This window comes from Marmota monax, unplaced genomic scaffold (assembly GCF_021218885.2).
Source record: "Marmota monax isolate L192 unplaced genomic scaffold, Marmota_monax_Labrador192_F-V1.1 WCK01_AAM20220418_F8-fsc00001, whole genome shotgun sequence".
NCBI classification, from domain to species: Eukaryota; Metazoa; Chordata; class Mammalia; order Rodentia; family Sciuridae; genus Marmota; species Marmota monax.
The window spans coordinates 33,769,801-33,790,175 of record NW_026693777.1 but is presented as its reverse complement, the minus strand read 5'-3'; the positions used below and the strand labels follow the sequence as shown (position 1 = coordinate 33,790,175).

The 20,375-nt window shown below is 37.2% G+C and overlaps 1 protein-coding gene across 3 annotated transcripts; it reads left to right on the top strand.

Annotated features, from left to right (window-relative positions):
* Positions 1–1,807: 1,807 nt before the first annotated feature.
* Positions 1,808–20,030, top strand: Ttc5 (tetratricopeptide repeat domain 5). Of its 3 annotated transcripts, XM_046461687.2 has the most exons (10): positions 1,808–1,953; positions 4,836–4,968; positions 6,810–7,021; positions 7,411–7,561; positions 8,551–8,642; positions 10,177–10,233; positions 10,737–10,883; positions 11,052–11,266; positions 15,056–15,200; positions 17,057–20,030. In XM_046461687.2, the coding sequence occupies exons 1-10, from the start codon at positions 1,903–1,905 to the stop codon at positions 17,174–17,176; spliced, it is 1,323 nt and encodes a 440-aa protein (XP_046317643.1). In that variant the 5' UTR covers positions 1,808–1,902; the 3' UTR covers positions 17,177–20,030. The 3 variants fall into 3 exon arrangements, with proteins under 3 accessions (XP_046317643.1, XP_058440640.1, XP_046317644.1); XM_058584657.1 differs by lacking the exon at positions 10,177–10,233; XM_046461688.2 differs by lacking the exons at positions 15,056–15,200; positions 17,057–20,030 and adding an exon at positions 14,484–15,049.
* Positions 20,031–20,375: the final 345 nt, after the last annotated feature.

Genomic DNA, 20,375 nt, shown 5'->3' with positions numbered 1-20,375 from the left:
GCCTGTTAACTATTTTAATAATGCACTTCTGGGACTGGGGTTGTGGCTCAGGGGTAGAGTGTTCGTCTAGCACATGGAAGGCACTGGGTTCAGCATCACATAAAAATAAATAAATAAAGGTGTTGTGTCCAACTATAGCTAAAAGCAAATATTAAAAAGAATCTACTTCTGATGCAGAGAAATTACTAATGTTATTGGTAGTAAGAGATTATGTTAATTAAAATAATTTTAAGATTTATTCCTTGTTTCCCTTTATTAAATCGTGAACATTTCAGTTTACTGTTAAGAAATTCAATGATGTTTAATTATTGTATTTAATTATTTAAAACAGAACCAAGAAGGACAATCTTAGTAACTTTATGTCCTGTTAGAGGCAAGTCTCCAAAGCATTCTTGTTGAAGGGGCAGAACATTGGGGTTCGAATGATGGTTCTTTCCACATATATGTTGTACAAGATTAAGTTAACATTTTTAGGCTTTAGTTTATATATCTGTAGAATGAGGATTTGAATTACATTATCCTTAAATTGATTTTTACTGGTTTAGGATGAATTACACTGAGCTTATACTAATGCCAAATAACCATTTTTCTTTAGATAATAAGAGTCATACTGAAATCATTTGAAATTTTTTGGATTTAGTCATTATAGGTAATGCAAATAAATACTCTTCTTTACATAATTGAATACCAAGCAAGTAATATTTTCTTCATTGGGCGTACAGAGTATAAATTTTTTTCTTTTTTCTTTTACTCCAGAATTAAGATGGTATCTGAAGGAATATCTTGACTTAAAAGTTTTAAAATGTGCCTATTTTGTAGGTAATGAGATTTAATAGATTACAATGTATTTTTGTTCCCTATATAATTTTAAATTTTGTTGGAAAGTGGTTTGAGGAAATGATTTTATTTATGTAGCTTCATGATTTTTGCTGAGAACACTTAGCTTCATCCTTTGTTAGGCTCACAGAATTTGATTCTGAAATCAAGTAAGCTATAATTAAAAAGGGTAAAGAGAAACTGTTAGAAATACTACATATTACTTTAAAAAACTTTATTCAAGAGTTTAATACATTCACATGGTACAAATTAAAAAGGTACCCAAAAAAAGCAGAGCGAAATTCTCACTTCTACCTCTGTCTCCCAGCCACTCTGTTTCTCTGTTTGGAAGCAAGTTACTGTTGGCAGTGTCTTCTCTTTTCAGAGAAAGTCTATGTGGAAGCATTTTTTTTTTAATTTAAAAATTATTTAGTTTTGAATAAGTACATTTATGTGGCAAAAAATTCAAAAAGTACACAGTGAAAAGAATTCTCTGCCCAGTCCCCGTTCACTTTCTGGAGACATTGTTTCTTGAGTATCCTTCTGGAAATAGACGATGAATATGTAAACATTATCAGTGTACAGCATGATAGTTTTATAACGCCATACCAAGTGTAGTAGATTTATTAAGATAGTGCATTCCAAATGATGAAATTACTCATATGTTTGAAAATCTGCAAAGTTTGTAAAAGAGTCAGACGTTACCATTGTTCTACATTATCTTCAAAATTTCAAAGGGCACAGGCATTCCACTGTCTTAAACTATCTTCTTTTATAGGAGTATTATAATCTTGATATAAATAAGTAGGAAGATATCAAACAAAAATACACACGTGATTAATTTTAGGACATTTTGTTACCCAGAATTTGGGAAAGAAATTTTTGATTTCAAAGGTGATTAAAGAGGTCTTCAGCTATTTTAGGCGTTAGTTCAAGTCGGTTTGGATCAATGCCCTTTATGTGCAGGTTAGCCTCCAGAGCCCTAGATGTCGCTGTGGCTCCGCGATGGGCGTGTGTGTGCGTCTCTGTGATTACAAACTTGAGGGCTGAGAAGCCGAGGGCAGAGAAGCCGAGTGCGGCTCGGGAATGATGGCTGAGGAAGAGGAAGAAGCTAAGCACATCTTGCAGAAATTACAGGTGAGGCCACAGATTCAAATCTGTGTGTGCTTTTGTTACTCGGGAAGAAGCAGGGAGCCCATTTTATGCAGTGCTTGCGAATTCCATGGCTCATATTCGGTGCTGCACGCGTCTGTGCGGTTACTATAACAACTCCCGAGGTGCAGCTGGCAGCGGCCAGGGAAGCTTCCCGTCCAGGAGAGGAACGCAGCCCGTGTGCTAGCACCCGGTGCTGCCGCTGTGAATGCGGAAGGGGAATTGTTGCTCCTGACTGTACTCCTGTACATTCTTAGAGAGGAACTCCCCCGCCCCTCTAGATTCCTCCGTGAAAGCGTATTTATGTGTGTGGAAGGTCTGCATGAACCATTATCATGTGTTGTTTTATCCCTAGAAAGGCCATTTCTTTTAATACCTTTCTGCTTTGAGATTGTCAGCAATCGCAGTAATGGCCTGCACTGCAAATATCCTGGTTCCTTTCCTTAGGACTTCACGGTTTGGATATTTTTTTGACCTCTGTAGTCCCAGTTTGGAATTCATTGCAGACGGGTTCAGGCTTTACCTAGTCCACAGGTACTTGTTCTTTTGACTATTGTACTTGGTAGGTAGGAGTTATGTAGTTTCTTGATTCTACCTTTCATTTAATGGCCTAGGAATTTCTTTAAACCTCAGAAACAGACTGAAATGTGAACATTAAGAGTTTATGATAGGCTTGTAACTTGCTTCAAGGCGTCAAACCCAAAAGTTTTAAGCATTGATGAGATTTGTTTTCTGGGCAGGTAACATAATAGCACTTTTAGAGTGTGGATTTAAGTCACTTCCAGCTGATTCGGATTAACTTCATTTTATTCCCTCCTGTGATTCCTGAAGTCAGAAATTCCCAATCCTGGCTCCATATTAGAAACATCATATATATGTATTTCTGAAAAAGTATACTAAACACAGGTTATCCCTGAGGCTATCTGAGGCTATTTGGAGCGATTATAAGTTTTTTACCTTCTGTTTTTGCATACACCTATTTGAATTTTAACAAATTATAGGTATTGATATTGCCATGAGAGAAAAACGTTCAGTCCAGCAAAACCAAACCAAACCAGTTCTTGCATGTTTGCTTTAGCAACTGAAAATAAATAGAAAGACCTTGTTTTAAACTCCCAATTTGCAGCTGATCCATGCTTTTTATTCTGGGTAGGATTTTAAATTAAATATAACACATGTATTTGTTAGAAACAGGTATGATATATCAATTTAGTCAACATACCTAATGAGAGCCTACCATGATCCAATCCCTGTTCTAATGCTCTGGTGTAACTCAAAGCAAAGTCCTTTGCATTATGGAGCTTATATTCCAGTAGTAGAGACAGAAAATGGACAATGAATAGGTCATATAATTTCAAATGATAGGTACTCTAAAGAAAAGTAAGAGTGATTTAATAGTTTGATTTTGATAGTTAGGGAAAGTTCTAAGAAGCTGGTGAACTCTAAATAATGATGAGGAATGACTCATGCAGAGTTCTGAGGAAAGCATGCCTAGCATAGGGAAAAGCATATATAAAGATCTCAAGGTGGGATCAAGCTTGATGGCTTTGAGAACTGAATGATGGCTAATATGACTTTAGTATTATAGGTGGGAGGGTGGTAGGAAGTGGAATTTTTGGCTGGTTGGGTTGTGGGAGGTCAGATCATACAATGTTGCGACCCATGGTAAGGAGTTGGATTTTATTCTATCTGCAGCTGGAAACTTAGGGTTTGTGATATGATATATATTTTTATTAGGTCACTCTGACTACAGTATAGAGAATGGAAGAGAGTAGAAGCATAGTGATTAGTAAGAAGCTATTACAGTAGTACAGGCAAGTGCTGAAAATTAGTCCGGGATGGACATAGCATGATGGAGACAGGTGGACGAATTTAGGATGTCTTGTGGCGGGAGTTGATAAAACTCGATTGGGTTGGTCTGTATGTTTCTGCTGCTATTCAGTTTCAGGAAAAAAAAATAGTGAAAAAGTTTCATGGGGAAGATTCAGAGACATTTCAAGGAGGAAAGAGAACATTTACTTGCAGATAATGCCAGACAGCCAGAAGATGACTTGACAAAAAATAAAGAAATGGGAAACAAACAAACCACAATAATCATTTAAAGAAACAAAACCTTAGGGCTGCAGATGTAGCTCAGTGGTAGAGCTGCTTGCTTAGAATGAATAAGACCTTGATTTAATCCCCAGTGCTGCAAAAGAAACAAAACTCTGCAAAAATACCAAGGTTACCAAGTTCACATTGGACTGTTTGTGTTGGAAAACAATGCCCTTCTCACATGTTTATCATATTCAGAAAGGTCATTTGTTTTCACATACCAGCATAGGAAAAATTGGGGATAAAGTGTTTTTTGTTAGGAAGTCTAGTTTAAAATTTTTTTTTTTTTGACTTTGCTGGGGATCGGATGTAGGGCCTTCTCCTTGCTAGGTAAGTACTCTGTCACTAAGCTTAGGAAGTCCAGCTTTAAGGGTATATTTGAAAGTTTTAGTCTTTGGGGGCCAGAACCAGACAGAATAATCTTGTTAACTTTGGTTTTTCTCAAGTTGCAAAGTGTTTGCCTCCTCCTGACTATGGTATGGGAAGTGCTTAGATATTGGAAGCCCTATTAGAGCTGGGAGAAAGAATTGTCTTTACAGTATAGAGACTGACATGGGACAAGTTGGGACCTTGAAAGTGGGCCCTGGATACTGGCTGCTTTCCTCATGATTTGTGGCGTTTCAGTAGACCTGTCCATCTGCCTATTGTGCCATTCCTAGGTGAGAGAAGAGAATCAGTATTTCTAGGCCAAGAGCTAGTATGATTAGTCCTTTTCAAATTTCCTTGTAAGATGCTGTCTCCCCACTTAATGGTACTATTCTTCTGCCTTCTAGGAACTGGTGGATCAGCTCTATTCATTTCGAGATAGCTATTTTGAGACACATAGTGTTGAGGATGCTGGGCGGAAGCAACAGGATGTGCGGGAGGAGATGGAGAAGACCCTGCAGCAGATGGAGGAAGTATTGGGTATGAGCTGTAAAGAACTTGCAGCCCCTTGCTTGTCATTGAAATGTGATAGAGTTTTGTCTCTTTATTTAGCCTGGTCTCTTGTTGGTGGCATTTATGGGTTGGTAGAACAGATTGTTTCTTCTAAGGACCCTTGTGCAGGATATTAAGCTTTCAGTCCCTAAGCTGTTTTCCTAAGGTTTGATTATAGCAAACTTGTTGCTTGAAGTATTGTGGTAATCTCCTTAATTGATCTTTCTGTCTTTAATTCATTTTACTTCCAGATCAACTTATATACTGACCTTGGCCATAGTTATCTTTCTAACTCATTACTTCATTTATTTAATGGCATTTAATCTTATTCTTTTGGCTGGCTTTTTCCCCCCACTAGTACTAGGAATTGAGCCAGGTGCATTGTACCACTGAGCTATGACTCCTGACTCTTTTTGTTTCTTTAAATTTTGAGATGCTAAGTTGCCCAGGCCTTGAACTTGTGATGCTCCTGCTTTAGCCTCTTAAGTAGTTGGGATTATAGGTGTGCACCACCATATTGGCCCCCTCTTATCTGTCTTTTTGCTCAAGTATCTAAAGATTCCTGCTATTGACTGTCTGAAGTCTAACCCCCTTAACCTCATATTTAAGTGTCCATCATCTCACTCTTTTTTCTAACTTTAATTCTGACTACTTGTTTATCAAGGAACTTTTTGTTTCATCCAGGTTGGAATACTCATGCTTGCATGAACATACCACATGTATTTTTGTTTATATGATTTTCTAACAGGAAGAATCTTTTTTTTTTTTTTTAAATTTATTGGTTCTTTTATATATGACAGTAGAATCCATTTTGACATAATTATAAAAGCATGGAATATATCTTGTTCAAATTCAGTCTCCAATACCTCCCTCGCCATCCAGTTCCCTTCCTGTAAAGCAGAAAGGGGTGTGTGCGAGATCAGGAACCACAGAACAAGAATCAGGCACCAAAAGAAGGTTTATAGGGTGGGGGGCTCCTCGGGAGGTTCACTGGTCAGCGAAAGGGTGAGGGCCGGGGAAGTCACCAGTGGGAAAGACAAGAACAATGTTAATAAGGGAATCTGGAGGTAGGAGGGCCTAGGCCATCTAGTGACAGCAGATTGGCCGAGCTGAGTTTAGGGGGGTTATGTCTATCACAGGCTGGTCAGGGCTGATGTGAGATGACAGGGCAATTTCTTCAGCTGGGGAACCATGGTGGTTGGGGTCCGTTGCCATGTCAGCTTCTGATTGGCCATTTCAGGTCTCCTCAGCCAGGTAGAAAGTCCCTACCCCTAGCCACTATGAAAGGGGAGGAGGAAGGGAAGCCTGCAGACCTAACACTTCCCTTTACTGATCTTTCTGCCATTTACCTATATTAATTTTTAAAATTAATTTCTTGTGGATGTACATGATGGTGAGATTCACTGTAGTATATTCAAATATGTACATAGGCAAGTTATATCAGATTTATTTGACGCTATTCTTTTCACATCCCCCCTCCCTTCCCTTCATTTTATCTTCTTTTCTCTTTACTTTTTAAAGCCCATTCATTGAGTGAGTACCCTGTGCTGCTTTTCATTGTTATTTTAATTTTCCATGTGTTCAGTTTTGTTTCTTTCACCAGATTGTGAAAGCCTTCTAGGGTAGAAATACTGCTTGCTTTGTTACCCAATACCTAACATAGTATTCTCCATATAATAGGCTTTCAGTAAGTAGATCACTGTTAAAAATTTTCCTCAACTCCTTCCATTCCTAGAGCTAGCATGCTGTTATTTCTTGAGAGACAGTACCCTGGTCTTCCCACTTCTCAGGTTTTTCAACTTTCCTTTATCTTTTTCTTTTCTTCCTAGGTTCTGTCCAGGGCAAGGCACAGGCTCTGATGCTAACAGGAAAGGCACTGAATGTGACTCCTGACTATAGCCCTAAGGCTGAGGAGCTTCTGTCAAAGGCTGTGAAGCTGGAACCTGAGCTGGTGGAAGCCTGGAACCAGCTGGGTGAGGTCTACTGGAAGAAAGGGGATGTTGCAGCTGCCCACACCTGCTTCTCAGGAGCCCTCACCCATGTGAGCTGCCCACCATCCCCTCAGAAAACACAGATGGGAAGGATGGAATTCCTTTGGTTCTATGAATTTCTCTAGGACTCTAATAATAAATCAGAGCTAATTTTGAACTAGGAGACCATAATCAGAAGGGTAAAGGAGCCACCTGGATGAGGAAATCAGGGACAGGGAACTGAGAAAGGGAAAACGTGATGGGATCAAATTTAGGGGTAGATAAGAAGTGAAGAAAAGTGAGCAACCAAGCTAATCCTTGTTGTTGGCATTCCAGATGCAGATGGCAGCAAGAATTAAGATGAAAAATTAGATTTAGGAGAAGATTGAAGTCAGAATAGATCTAGAAAGAGAAGGTAGAATTAGGAAGGTTGAGTGTTATGTTTTTTTTTTATTTGCAGTGCAAGAATAAAGTCTCCCTGCAAAACCTGTCAATGGTGCTTCGCCAGTTGCGGACTGACACAGGAGATGAACATTCTAACCATGTCATGGACAGTGTTCGACAAGCTAAGTTGGCTGTGCAGATGGATGTCCTCGATGGCCGCTCCTGGTGTGAGTGCTCTCGAGATCTCCTAGGTTTCTAGAGTAGTGGTTCTCAATCATGGCTACATATCTAAATCACCTGGAACCTATCTTGAATCTTGACAGTAAGGTAAACTAGGGCATCTTGTTTTAAAGAAGCCCAACAGGTATTTTGATGAACCACTGTTCTTTGATTTCTTCTTTTTCTTTTTTTTTGTATGGTGCTGGTGCTGGGGATTGAACCCAGGACCTCGTGCATAGTAGGCATGTGCTCTACCACTGAACCCCTCACCTGTACTCTTGGATCTTTTGATTCAATGGAGGAGACAAATGCTTCCACATAAGCAAGTAGGGCTTTTGTAAAGTTTATTCAAGTTTCTCTTCAAGGGGGTGCGGGGTAGGGTGTTCATGTTTATCTGTCCTGCAAGAATTTTGGTCATACTAAATATAGTGTCATCCTGGTTTGGTCCTAGGAATTGAACTTTCTTTTTGGTCCTAGGAATTGAACCCAGGGGTGCTTAACCACTGAGCCAAATCCTCGTTCTATTCTTTTCTTTTTTTAAAAAAATTAACTAATTAATTCTAATTAGGTATATATAACAGCAGAATGCATTTTATTCATTGTACACAATTGCAGCACAAATTTTCATTTCTCTGGTTGTTCACAATGTAGCGTTGCACCATATGTGCAGTCATACATGTACCTAGGGTAATGATGTCGTCTCATTCTACCGTCTTTCCTGTCCCCATTTTCTCCTCCCTCCCCTTTGCCCAATCACAGTTCCTCCAAATTCTCAGTTGTTTTTATTTAGAGACAGGGTCTCTCTAAGTTGCTTAGGGCCTTAATAAGTTGCTGAGATTGGGTTTGGATTTGTGACTCCCTTGCCTCAGCCTCCGGAGCCACTGGGATTACAGGCATGTGCCACTGTGTCTAGCTGAAATAGACTTTTAGGGGTTAACAGAATAGGTCATATCCCGTATTTGGGCTCTGAGATGATCCATTGCTGTTTTTCTTTCAGATATTCTGGGGAATGCATACCTTTCTCTATACTTCAATACTGGCCAGAACCCTAAGATATCCCAACAAGCCCTCAGTGCCTATGCCCAAGCAGTAAGTACTTGTGGTTACTTAGGTCAAGTAAATAGAGACAATCACAGAAGGAAGAGCATCATTCAGTCTTTCTTATGGTCCTTTGGCAAGCAGCATGTGAAGCATTATCTGGTTTCTTATGTTTGTAAAACTGTGTTTGCACAAGTAACTTATTTCTTCTTATAATGTGAGTGTTAGGAGCTACTTGCAGCGTGATGCTTTAGTGCTAGATAGTTCCTGGAGCTATTTAGATATTGTAGAGGCATGTATAACCAAATCACAGAAGATGTCTCAATCTGTTTATATTTTTTAATGGGAAAAAAGACTATTAAAATAATGCTTATTAATTGTACACATTTATTTTAAAGAAAGAAGAAAACTCTTTAACGCTTAAATACTACCCCCACATTAACTAGTAGACAGTGTGCCTCTGGATTTCCTGTGGGCTAAAAGAGAAAATAGTATATAGTCTATTCTGCATCATTACCTAGAATTAATTCACTGGAGCTCATTCTTTGCCTAGTCTTCCAGGCCATTTTTACATGGGTCTTTCCTTCAGGCTTTGGATACCTGATTACTCATTTTTAGGAGGTTCACATTGGCCTTCTGAGCACTTCTTATTTGACTGTCATGTTCATCCTTCTTCTTTGCTTTCATGAATTCTTTGGTATAGAGAACTGCTTTTTAACCTATCATTACTTGTTTTGATCTTTGTGGCAAAACAAAGAAAATAGTTCCCTTATATTCATGTTTGTGTTCAAGGACTGTCCATTTTTCAGTGAGGAAACTTAGAGATTTATATTTTACTCTAATTTCTTAATTTTGTGAATGTTTACATTTTAAAGAATAATATGGCATTTTTATATTTGACTTCTGCCAATTGCTCTTAACTCTTTAATTTCTTCTCCTAAATCCACATTTTGAAACATATCTGAACTAATCATTTAAACAATTTTAATTCATGTTGTTTGTGCTTTTGTAGTATGACAGGCAATTAATGCAATTAACAAATGAACAGATCAGTTTCTTCACAGCACATTTGCACTGTCCTTTGGTTTCTGACCATGTATTTTAGAGAATCAGAATTTGACTTTCCATTTGTGCTTTAAGGGGGTAGGAACATGATTCTGGATGTAGGAACATGATTCTGGGTGGGTCTGGAGCCAGGCTCATGGGCAGAAGAAATGCATTAAATCAATATCATATCATATTGTGCTAGGCTTTCCTCATTTATCCAGCATATTACTACTAAAAATTATTTTTATCAGAATGTGTTCACATATTTCTTCATATTCTGTCTTTATAGTACTGTGTGGATTAACTAAAACCATATTTGAAAGTTTTACGTATGTAAACACTGTTACATCCCTCAGGTTTGAGAGATTGAGAGACTGAAGAACATATATAAGGAACAATTGTATAGTAGTGTGGGTATAGGTAATATTTTGGCAAGAAACTAAATTTTTTCTAGGGACAAAAGGTCTAGGATGTGGTATGTATGGCTATCCTTAAGATTGAGGCAGGATCCACCGATGATCTTTTTATCCCATTACAGGAGAAGGTTGACAGGAAAGCTTCTAGCAATCCTGACCTTCATCTGAACAGGGCAACGGTAAGACCATGGGACAGTAGTCATAGGAAGGTTAAATAAAAAAGACATATAGGTCTTGGCCTGTGAGGATAACTGAGTATACATATAGACAAAGTTCAGTACGAACTGTGAGAGGAAAGCCAAATTATTTCTAGAACTAGTTAGCTCAATTTGACTTTAGTATCCCATGGAATTACTAAAGGGAGAGAGGGGCTGGGAGGTAGGCGAGTACATAGAAAATGGGGAGATGGTTTAGAAGACTTTGAAGTATTAAGAATAAATGTAAAAGGAGAGTGACCCAATATATGCCACTTTGAGTTTGTAAATTAGTGTCTTTGAAGTAATTTCATCTTCGTCATTGCTATCACCTTGGCCAAGAAGGATGATATTCATGGTAGGACAGGAAAATAACTGGGAAGTAAAACAGTTTATTTCTCCAGGCTCCTAACTCATTGTGGCATTATTCTCTCTGCATAGTTTGGACATATTTATAATTGGAAAGTTTTGGACTACTTTTTGTACAGTTACATAAATATGAAGAGAGTTATGGGGAGGCCCTGGAGGGCTTTTCTCGGGCTGCAGCACTAGACCCTGCCTGGCCAGAGCCCCAGCAACGAGAGCAACAACTCCTGGAATTCCTTAATAGATTAACCATCCTCCTGGAAAGCAAGGTAAAGATGTATAAAGGGCTGAAGCCTACTCTTTTTTTCTGCTAGGGGTCAAAAAATAAGAAAAGAATATACTAAGGTGGTAGTGACCCCATTGAAATAGGTGGGTGAGAGGGAAGGACTGAACTCAAGAATAATTTCCACTTTTTCCTATTTCTCCTTCCTTTGCAGGGAAAGATGAAGGTGAAAAAGCTACAGAGCATGCTGGGAAACTTGCGTCCTGCCCACCTAGGCCCCTGTGGTGATGGTCGCTATCAATCAGCCTCTGGGCAGAAGGTGACCCTGCAGCTCAAGCCTCTGAGTGAGCTGAAGCCTGGTGTAAATAGTGGTGCTGTGGTCCTGGGAAAGGTGGTGTTTAGCCTAACCACAGAGGAGAAAGTCCCCTTGTGAGTGTCTTTTGCCTTTTCTCTTTTTCTCCCTTTTGAACTAATTGCTCTCACTTCTTGTCCTTTCCCTGACAGTTTGAGGGCATTGTTAATGGTCACAGATTACTGACTTCTCATTCCCTTCTGTTCTACAAGCAAAAATTGTCTAGGTAACATCTAACAATCCTTGACAGAAGCCTTTATAGTTTCTGTATGCCTGTTTCTCCCCCTGAGTTTGGTGCTTTGTGAATTCCTATGTTTATAACAAATTTAACAGGACATTTTTAAAATAAGATACAGAAATCTTAAAATTCTGCCTCCTTTGAGTTTTGATGATTATAGAGTTGAAGGAGGACAAATTCTGTTCTGTTTAGACTTAGATTTTCTTAGGTAGTTCCAGAAGGTGAACTTTGAGTTGGAACTTAAGGCCAGATTATAGGGAGATTTTCCCAGATTTGTCATTCAACAAATATTTATTGAGCATATACTGTATTTGTTATGAGGAGTGAGAAAAAAATTTATAAAGGACTTAGGCTAATGATAGCAAAGGAATGAATTAAGAATATTCATTTAGAAAAATTTAAATCTTGAAAACTTAGGGTTTAGTGAGTGCCATCACTCCTTTGTCCTTCACTCTCTTCCTAATCCTTTGTTGACTGTCTCTCTTTTGTTTCTACTGAAATGGTTTATTTTCTGGAATCACCAGAGTCTTTCTAAGCACATGATTCATTGGCTTCACTACATGATTTTATAACATTTGACTTATCTTTCACTGTCGTCTTTCACATCCTTTCTGTTCCATCCAATCTGAAAAACAGTTCCCATTACATTCCTGAGCATTCTCCATTGGCATTTTCTAGAAGTATGTGTATTTGATGAATTGAAGAGCAAGAAGATTGTTGAGGAAAGTTTAGTTAATGAGAGCACACCTTAGAGCTGAGAGGAATGAAAAAGATATAGACAAAGGGTAAGTTTTAAGGAAACTTTGAGAATATATAAATGTTTTGCCACTTTTTGGTTTCTCTCTTTGCCCAACTTCTAAATGTTAGCTTCTTCAGGACTCCCATGCCATGGGATGTTTGCCTATATTGATTGGTGATTGTCTGACGTAGTCTATAGAAAGACTCTGAGGCTTTGACTGGATTCATCAGGAGAGTACTATGCTTGATTGCAGTGTTCCCTGTGAATTCAAGCATGCTATGTACTGGCATGAGCACTGATTTGTCAGCATCTTATCTATAGTTTATCTTGCTTGGTGATGTCATATGAACCCAAGCCTATGGCTATTTCCTCCATGCTCACAGGTATATCTTCAGCAAGGCCTAATTTTTGGGTTTTGCATCCCTTTATCTGACTGCTTCTGGGCTTCATTTAAAATTTCTAACTCAGTGTGTTCAAAATTTCTCATCTGACTTGTCATGGTGGCGCACACCTATAATCCTAGTGGCTCAGGATGCAGAGGCAGGAGGATTGCAAGTTCAAAGCCAGCCTCAGCAAAAGTGAGGTGCTAAGCAACTTAGTGGGACTCTGTCTCTAAAGAAAATACAAAAATAGGGCTGGTGATGTGGTTCAGTGGTCAAGTGCCCTGAGTTCAATCCCCAATACCCCGCCACCAAAATTCTTATTCTTTCTTTTTTTTTTTAAAAAAAATTATTTATTTATTTATTCTAATTAGGTATGTATGACAGCAGAATGCATTTTGATTCATTGTACACACTGTGGCACAAGTTTTCTTTTCTCTGGTTGTACATGATGTAGCACCACACCACATGTGCAGTCATACATGTATCTAGGGTAATGATGTCCATCTCATTCTACCATCTTTCCTCCCCTCCCTTCCTTTGCCCTATCACAGTTTCTAATCATTATTTCTAAACTTGCTTCTCTTCCTTGAATTCCCTGTTGGTGAATGGTACCATCTCTTTACTCAGTCACAAAATTAACACTTCTAAAAGTAATTTTTAGATTTTTCCATTCTGTTTGAAGTAGTCACCAGGTCTTATGCATTTGCTGGTTTTGTTCCTACTTCTCTCTTTCTACTACCTTAATTCAGCCTGTTCTCCAAACACATTTCCCTGACTCTACTTTTCCTCCAGTGTTCCATAGAGTTGCCAGAAAATCCAGATGAAAATCTGAACATTGCCACTTTCTATTAAAATTTTTTTACTGGTGTTCTGTAGCTTTCAGAATAAAATTTGAACTCTCTAGCTTAGTTTAGGATTTGCTCTTTCTTTTTTCATTATCTTTATCACTTTCCCACATGTACCTTTCATTCTAACTGCAGCACTATTTTGTAAGTTTAAGAACAGCTATTTTCATACCTCTGTGCCTTATACACAATTATACTTCTGAATAATCCTACAGCTTCTTCTTAATATAGCTAAATTTCCTCCTAAAAATTTTCAAACATACAACAAAGTTGGAAGAAATTTACAGTAAGCATCTGTGTATCCAACTACCTATGTTGTACCATTAATGTTTTGCTATTAGTTTATGACATCTGTCTATTTATCCATTTATCCATTTTACTTTTGGTGCATTTCAGAGTAAATTACAGGAATCAGTATACTTTTGTCTAAATACTTTAGCATACAATCTTTAACTGAGGTCAGTATTTGTTTGCATTATTTTCTGTTTATGTGAAATAGATCTGCAATGAAATGTACAAATCTAAATGCACATTTGCTGAGTTTTGACAAATGCTTGCATCTTTATAACCCAAGATGGAGATCATGACTACTACCCCAGGAAGTTCCCTCATTCTCCTTCCAAGTCAGTCTTACTCCCATCTCCCAGAAAGTTTTATTTCCATTGAAGATTAATTTTCCTGTTTTTTTTTTTGGTCTTTTCTAACTGGAGATTGAATCCAGAGGTGCTTTACCACTGAGCTGCATGCCCAGTCCTTTTGATTTTTTAATTTTGAGACAGGGTCTGAATAAGTTGCTTAGGACTTTGTTAAGTTGCTGAGGCTGGTCTAGAACTTGTGATCCTTCTGCTTCAGCCTCCTGAATGTCTAGAATTATAGGTACTACCGTACCCTGCTATTTTCCTGTTTTAACCCAGCTAATTTTTTAATCCTGTGAGAGTAATCATTTTCCTGAAGAAAGTCTTCCTTGCTTTCCAGTTTTGATTTATAGGTCCACAGCCCAACCTGTGCTTTCACTGAATTTAGCACAAGGGAAAAAGCTGAATATTCATCACACTGTGCTTTAAGTATTTTTTTTTTTTTTTTTTGCAGCATGGGGGATGGAACCCGGGGCCTTGTACATATTAAGCAAACAGTCTACCACTCAGCTACACCTCAGGTCAAGAAATGGTTTTGTTGTTTGACTTCTGGTAGTTTATAGGTCATTAATAGATGGATTGGTATCTTACGGCCAGATACAATGCTTGACACATGTATAACATTTAGTGAAAGTTTGTGAAATTAAAGTAGATTGACAGTGGTAGTTAGGGGTTTTGGCTAAGAGTATGATAATTAAATTGATAGGCTAGGAATAATGCTTCAGTTGCAGTGTTTTGGGCTAGTTCATCATTGATATTTGTTGGATGACCTCATAGTGTCTGTGTCCTAAGTTCTTAGCAAAGTGATGGATTGTTGAGTCTTGTGTGCATTTTGTAGCTATATAATATCTAAGATAAAGGGGACTCAGAAGTACATAGTGGGTGATGGTTAGTGAGATGATGAATAGTGAGCAAGTTAGTGAGAAAGCATTTGTTTATTTTGCTAGTATTTTAAAACCACTGTTTCTGCTCTTTCCTGCCAACATACCTTTTTTTTTTTCCTTTCCTCCTATCTTAACCTGGCAGTACATTTGGCCTAGTAGATTCAGATGGACCTTGCTATGCAGTGATGGTGTATAATATGGTGCAGAGCTGGGGAGTGCTCATTGGGGACTCCGTAGCCATCCCTGAGCCTAACTTGCGGCTTCACCAAATTCAGCACAAAGGAAAGGTGAGTAGTGACTTGGATTCTCTTGCAATTCATAGACTCTGAAAATGGAACCAAGCTTATCTCTTTTTAAAAAAATACACATAAAAGTGATACATGCATGTGTAAGCGTGTGTGGGTATGGTAAATATTTGTGTGGGTATGGTAAATATTTGCGTGGGTATGCTCTGTTCCCTTTTTTTTTTTAATAGAAAAGGGAAACTATGGTAAACAAAAAGAAACTAAAAATTGACTGAAATATTGTCATGGAGATTTACTTCTATCAATAGTTTGGTGTACATAGCTCCAGTTCTTTTCCTTTTCAGAAATATATGCACACATTTTACTTTTAAATTATGTATGGGATGTTACATGCCAATGTTTGTGAACATTTTCCTTGTTTTTACATATTCCACTACATTGTTTTGAATTGAGTCATAGGAGTAGTGATGATGATGGTAGCTAACATTTACTGAACAATTAACTGAGTGCTAGACACTGCTAGGAGTTTTATTGCCTATGTTGCCTGATCTGATTCTTTATAAAAACCTTATAAGAGTAGGCATGTAACCATGTTTTCATCATTTAGGCAGCAAACTATGTTATGCTGACCAAATCTGGTTCACCACCTATTGTTGTCTGGCCTGTGAGCTAAGAATGGTTTCTATATTATTAAATGTTAAAAAGGAAAAAAGTATATTTTGTGATACATGAAAATTACAGGAAATTCATGGGTTAGTGTCCATTAAGCTTTATTGGAACACAGCCGCACTCACTTGTTTACATCCGAATGCCAGAGGTGAATTGTTCTGCAACAGACCCCATAACCCAGCAAGCCTGACATTTTTACTATCTACCTCTTTAACAGAGTTTGATTACCCCAGATCTAGATTATTTTAAATTTTTCCAAACGTAAAAATAATGAACATTTTAATATCTTTGTCTGTATCTATGATTATTTCCTTATGTGAATTTTTAATGTAGATTTTTGGGTGTAAACGGTATATAGAATTCAAAGGTTTTTGACACATATTGCCAAAATATTCTTTGGAAGGTTGTACTAGTTAGTTGTTAACTACCAACAGTGGATATAGGTGTTCTGTATAGTTTCTTCCAAATACTGGGTACTGTTTAAATTGGTTTATTGATTACTTGTGAGTCAATATTTTATTATATGTTTATTGAGTTATTTATGTTTCTTCTATAAATTGTCTTTTTTGTTGTTGCTTGCACATATTCTTGTTAGGACTTTTTAAAAATTTGATTTATGAGAACTCTTTATTTTACTTTTATTTACAAGAGTTGATTTCACACTGTCAGTGGAATAATGTTTTTTGGATGAGGATCTTTTAGCAACATGTTTTACAACTTAAAATACATTTGAACAGGGAAAGTGAGCTGATATCTTTTCTGTTATTAAGACAAAGGTGACATTCTATTTCTTGGTCTATTCCTTCCTCTTGATATAAAAGGGAGAAGTCACTTTAATTTTTTCTTGGCAGATTAGTTTAGGGCCTTACAAACACTTGGGCTAACAGTTAAGAGTTTCCAGTGGCTCTGGTTGGCTACTGTATGTATCTAGTTACCTGTCAGAAGATGCTGGTGAAGGACCAACTCTGAGCTGATAGCATTTTTTTGTTAGGCAGAGCAAGGAATTTGATATTCTTGGAGTTACACTCCCTGCCCAGATTTTCCTTCTGATGATTGGAGCTTTGGAAAAATTATGTCTACTTTGTTAGCTGTTTTTTTTTTTCTAGTGAAAGATTTGGGTAAGGGGTGTATACATAGGACCAGTGGGAGAGTAAGTTGCCCGTGGTGTTGCCCGGTGATGGAGTGTTTTCTGCCTTAGGATCTGTAATGAACCTCTGTCTGTCTTCTAGGACTATTCCTTTTCCAGTATTCGTGTGGAGACTCCCCTCCTGCTGGTGGTGAATGGAAAGCCTCAGGGTTCCAGCAGCCAGGCTGCTGCCACAGTGGCCTCTCGACCGCAGTGTGAATGACCTCTCCTGACTTGCATGCTGAAGAGGGAGTGGAGGCGAGGATATATGCTCAAGGCACTCGGCCACTGGACCAGCCACATCCAATGACTCTGAGGGATTTGGGGAGGGAGTATTTTAAATGAAGACTTTCCCTTTTCCTGCCCAATAAGATATTTTGTGTCTCTTTTTTTTTTTTCTCCCATCATGTTCCAGCTCTTTTCAGAGCCACATAGTCTCATGATATATCTCTCCTGCCTTTTTTAACTTTTTGACTGCTGTTTTAAGCAAAGAGCTTAGAATTGGTAGAAGTGTTAGAATCTTGCCATGGGACAGGGTCCCCAAGGTTCCTGTTTTTTGTCTCCGTCCTGAGTCTAATATGTATATATCAGTTCAGTATTTATTGCTAAGGGGAGGGGTGCTTAACTTTTTAATGGCTTGATTTTTGAGCATTTTTTAAGATTTAAGTTCTTCCCCTAATTTGGGGCTGGAACAAAATTAAACTTGTTTCAAAGAAAAAAATACCATGTAGTTTGGTTTGCTTTTTTCTCTCCAGGCTTGGATTCTTGCATTTAAGATCTATTGAAATAATACTATTTGGTTTTTATATAAAATAGTTTATTTCTCTCCCAGTTAAAAAATTCTGGCAATAGACAGCCCAGGAATGAAAGCTCCAGAAGATTGCTGGAGAAACAGTTTCATTTCATATTCTCATTTTATCATCCTTAGATGTGGTCCTCATTATGGTCCAAAGTGGCAGAGCAATATTATTCTAATAGTGTTTCCTAGGCTGAAAGACCAGAAAAAGCCATATATTTCATTTCTTCAGGTTCTAGTGATATATTTTATAAGTTTCTCTCAATATTTTCATGGAAAAATAAGGAAACATGAGTGAGAATTAATAACCAATTGAACAGCTGTAAGATATTAATGCTTACAGATGTATTTGGAAGACTTCTAGTGATATAGCTCAGGTCTTTCTCCTTGGTACAGTCCTGTTCAACTCTTGTTCAGTGACTTGAGTATCATTGAAATTTTGTAAAGAATGTAAAATACTTCTCAGTGAATTGATTACAGTGTTCAAGCCTATCTAAAGAAGTTATATCTATCTTCTATAGGTATAGAAGATAGAAGTTATCTTCTGTCTAAAGAAGTTATAAAAGCTGGATGTAACAAGATAAAATTTTTTATTGGTACATTTTAATGGAATTCATTATGCTATAGTCATACATGTGCATAATATAATTTGATCAATCTTATTGCCTAATACCTCTCCTTCTCCTTCCCTTCTCCACCTGATCCCCCTTGATCTAATGGTCTCCCTTCTTTTATTATTTTTAATTAGTGCATTATAATTTCATACAATAGTGGGATTCATAGTGGTATGTTTGTACATGGATATAGCATAATTGGTAGATTTCATTCCCCAGTACTTCCCCATGCCTTTTTCTCTTCCCTCCTTCTTGATCCCCTTTCTATACTTTATTGGTCCCCTTTGTGAGATTCCCATTTTTTCCTCTAACTGCCACCTCAGAGAAAATACTAGTCCCTTGTTGTTCTGAGTCTGGATTATTTCACTTAGTACAATATTCTCTAGTTCCATCCATTTATAAGAAGATGACACAATTTCATTCTTCTCAGGCTGAGTAAACCTCCACTGTGTATATATACCATATTTCCTTTATTCATTTGTTGATAGATACCTAGGCTGGTTCCATAACTTAGTTATTGTGGATTGTGTTGCTCTAAACATTGGTATGTAAGTATTCCTATAGAATGCTGATATTAGTTTTTTTTTTTTTTGATAAATATCAAGGAGTAGGATAAATGTATTGTATGGTGGTTCCATTCCTAGCCTTTAGAGAAATGTTCATACTATTTACAAAATGATTGTATTAATTTTCAGTTCTAACAACAATATATAAGTGTACATTTTCCCACATCCTCTCTAGCATTTAATATTGTTTTCTTGATGCTTGCCATTCTCACTGGAGTGAGATAAAATCTCAGTGTAGTTTTGATTTGCATTTCCCTGGTTGCTAAAGATGTTGAACATTTTTTCATATATTTGTTGGCCATTTGTATGTCCTCGTTTGAGAAATGTCTGTATAAGTTATTTGCCTACTGACTGGGTTATTTGTTTTTCTGGTGTTACTTTTTTTTTTTAGTTCTTTATATATCTGGATATTAATCCTTTATTGGAAGAGTAACTAGCAAAGCTTTTCTCCCATTCTGTAGGTTCTTTCTTCATGCTCTTAATTATTTTCTTTGCTGTGCAGAAGCTTTTTAATTTGATGCCATCCTTCTTATTGATTCTAATTTTATTTCCCGAGCATCAGGAGTCTTATTAATTCAATGCCTGTATATTGGAGTGTTGACACTATGTTTTCTTCTAGCAGTTTCAGTGTTTCTGGTCTAATTTCTAGAATCACTTTGAATTGAATTTTTATACAGGGTGAAAGATAGGACTCTAGTTATTCTTCTACATATATTCAACATCATTTGTTGAAAAGGCTATCTTTTATCTAATATATATATATTTTTTGGCATCTTTGTTGAGTAACAAATAACTGTATCTTTGTGGATTTGTCTCTTGAGTTTTCTATTCCATCCATTGATCTTCATTTCTCTTTTCATGCCAAACAATGCTGTTTTTGCTACTGTAGTTATGTAGTGTAATTTTAGATTAGGTGTTGTGATGCTTTCCAACATTGCTTTTATTGCTCAAAATTGCTTTAGCTATTCTGGCTTTCTTATTCTTCTATAAGATTTTTAGGACTTTTTTCTAGTTCTGTAAAGAATGTCATTGATATATTGATAGGGATTGTATTGTATCTGTAGATCACTTTTGATAATAAAGCCATTTTGACAATTCCAAGAGCATGTTAGGTCTTTCCATTTTCTAATGTCTACTTCAATTTCTTTCTTTGTTGTTCTGTAATTTTCATTGTAGAGGATTTTTGCCTCTTCAGTTAGATTTACTCCTGTGTGTGTGTGTGTGTGTGTGAGAGAGAGAGAGAGAGACAGAGAGAGAGAGAGAGAGAGAGAGAGAGAGAGGTTATTGTGAATGAAATTGTTTTCCTGGTTTCTTTCTCAGCAGATTCATTATTAGAATAAAGGAAAGCTATTGATTTTGTATGTTGATGTTATATCTCACTACTTTGCTGATTTTTTTTTAAATTAGCTTAGATATCTAGTAGAGTTTTGGGGATTTTTAAAATGG

Excerpts from the sequence above, each read along its gene's own strand:
- Ttc5 (XM_046461687.2), top strand. The coding sequence starts at position 1,903 with ATGATGGCTGAGGAAGAGGAAGAAGCTAAGCACATCTTGCAGAAATTA. Across the intron at positions 4,969-6,809 it reads GCAGATGGAGGAAGTATTGG|GTTCTGTCCAGGGCAAGGCA; the intron begins GTATGAGCTGTA and ends TTTTCTTCCTAG. Across the intron at positions 11,267-15,055 it reads ACAGAGGAGAAAGTCCCCTT|TACATTTGGCCTAGTAGATT; the intron begins GTGAGTGTCTTT and ends TTAACCTGGCAG.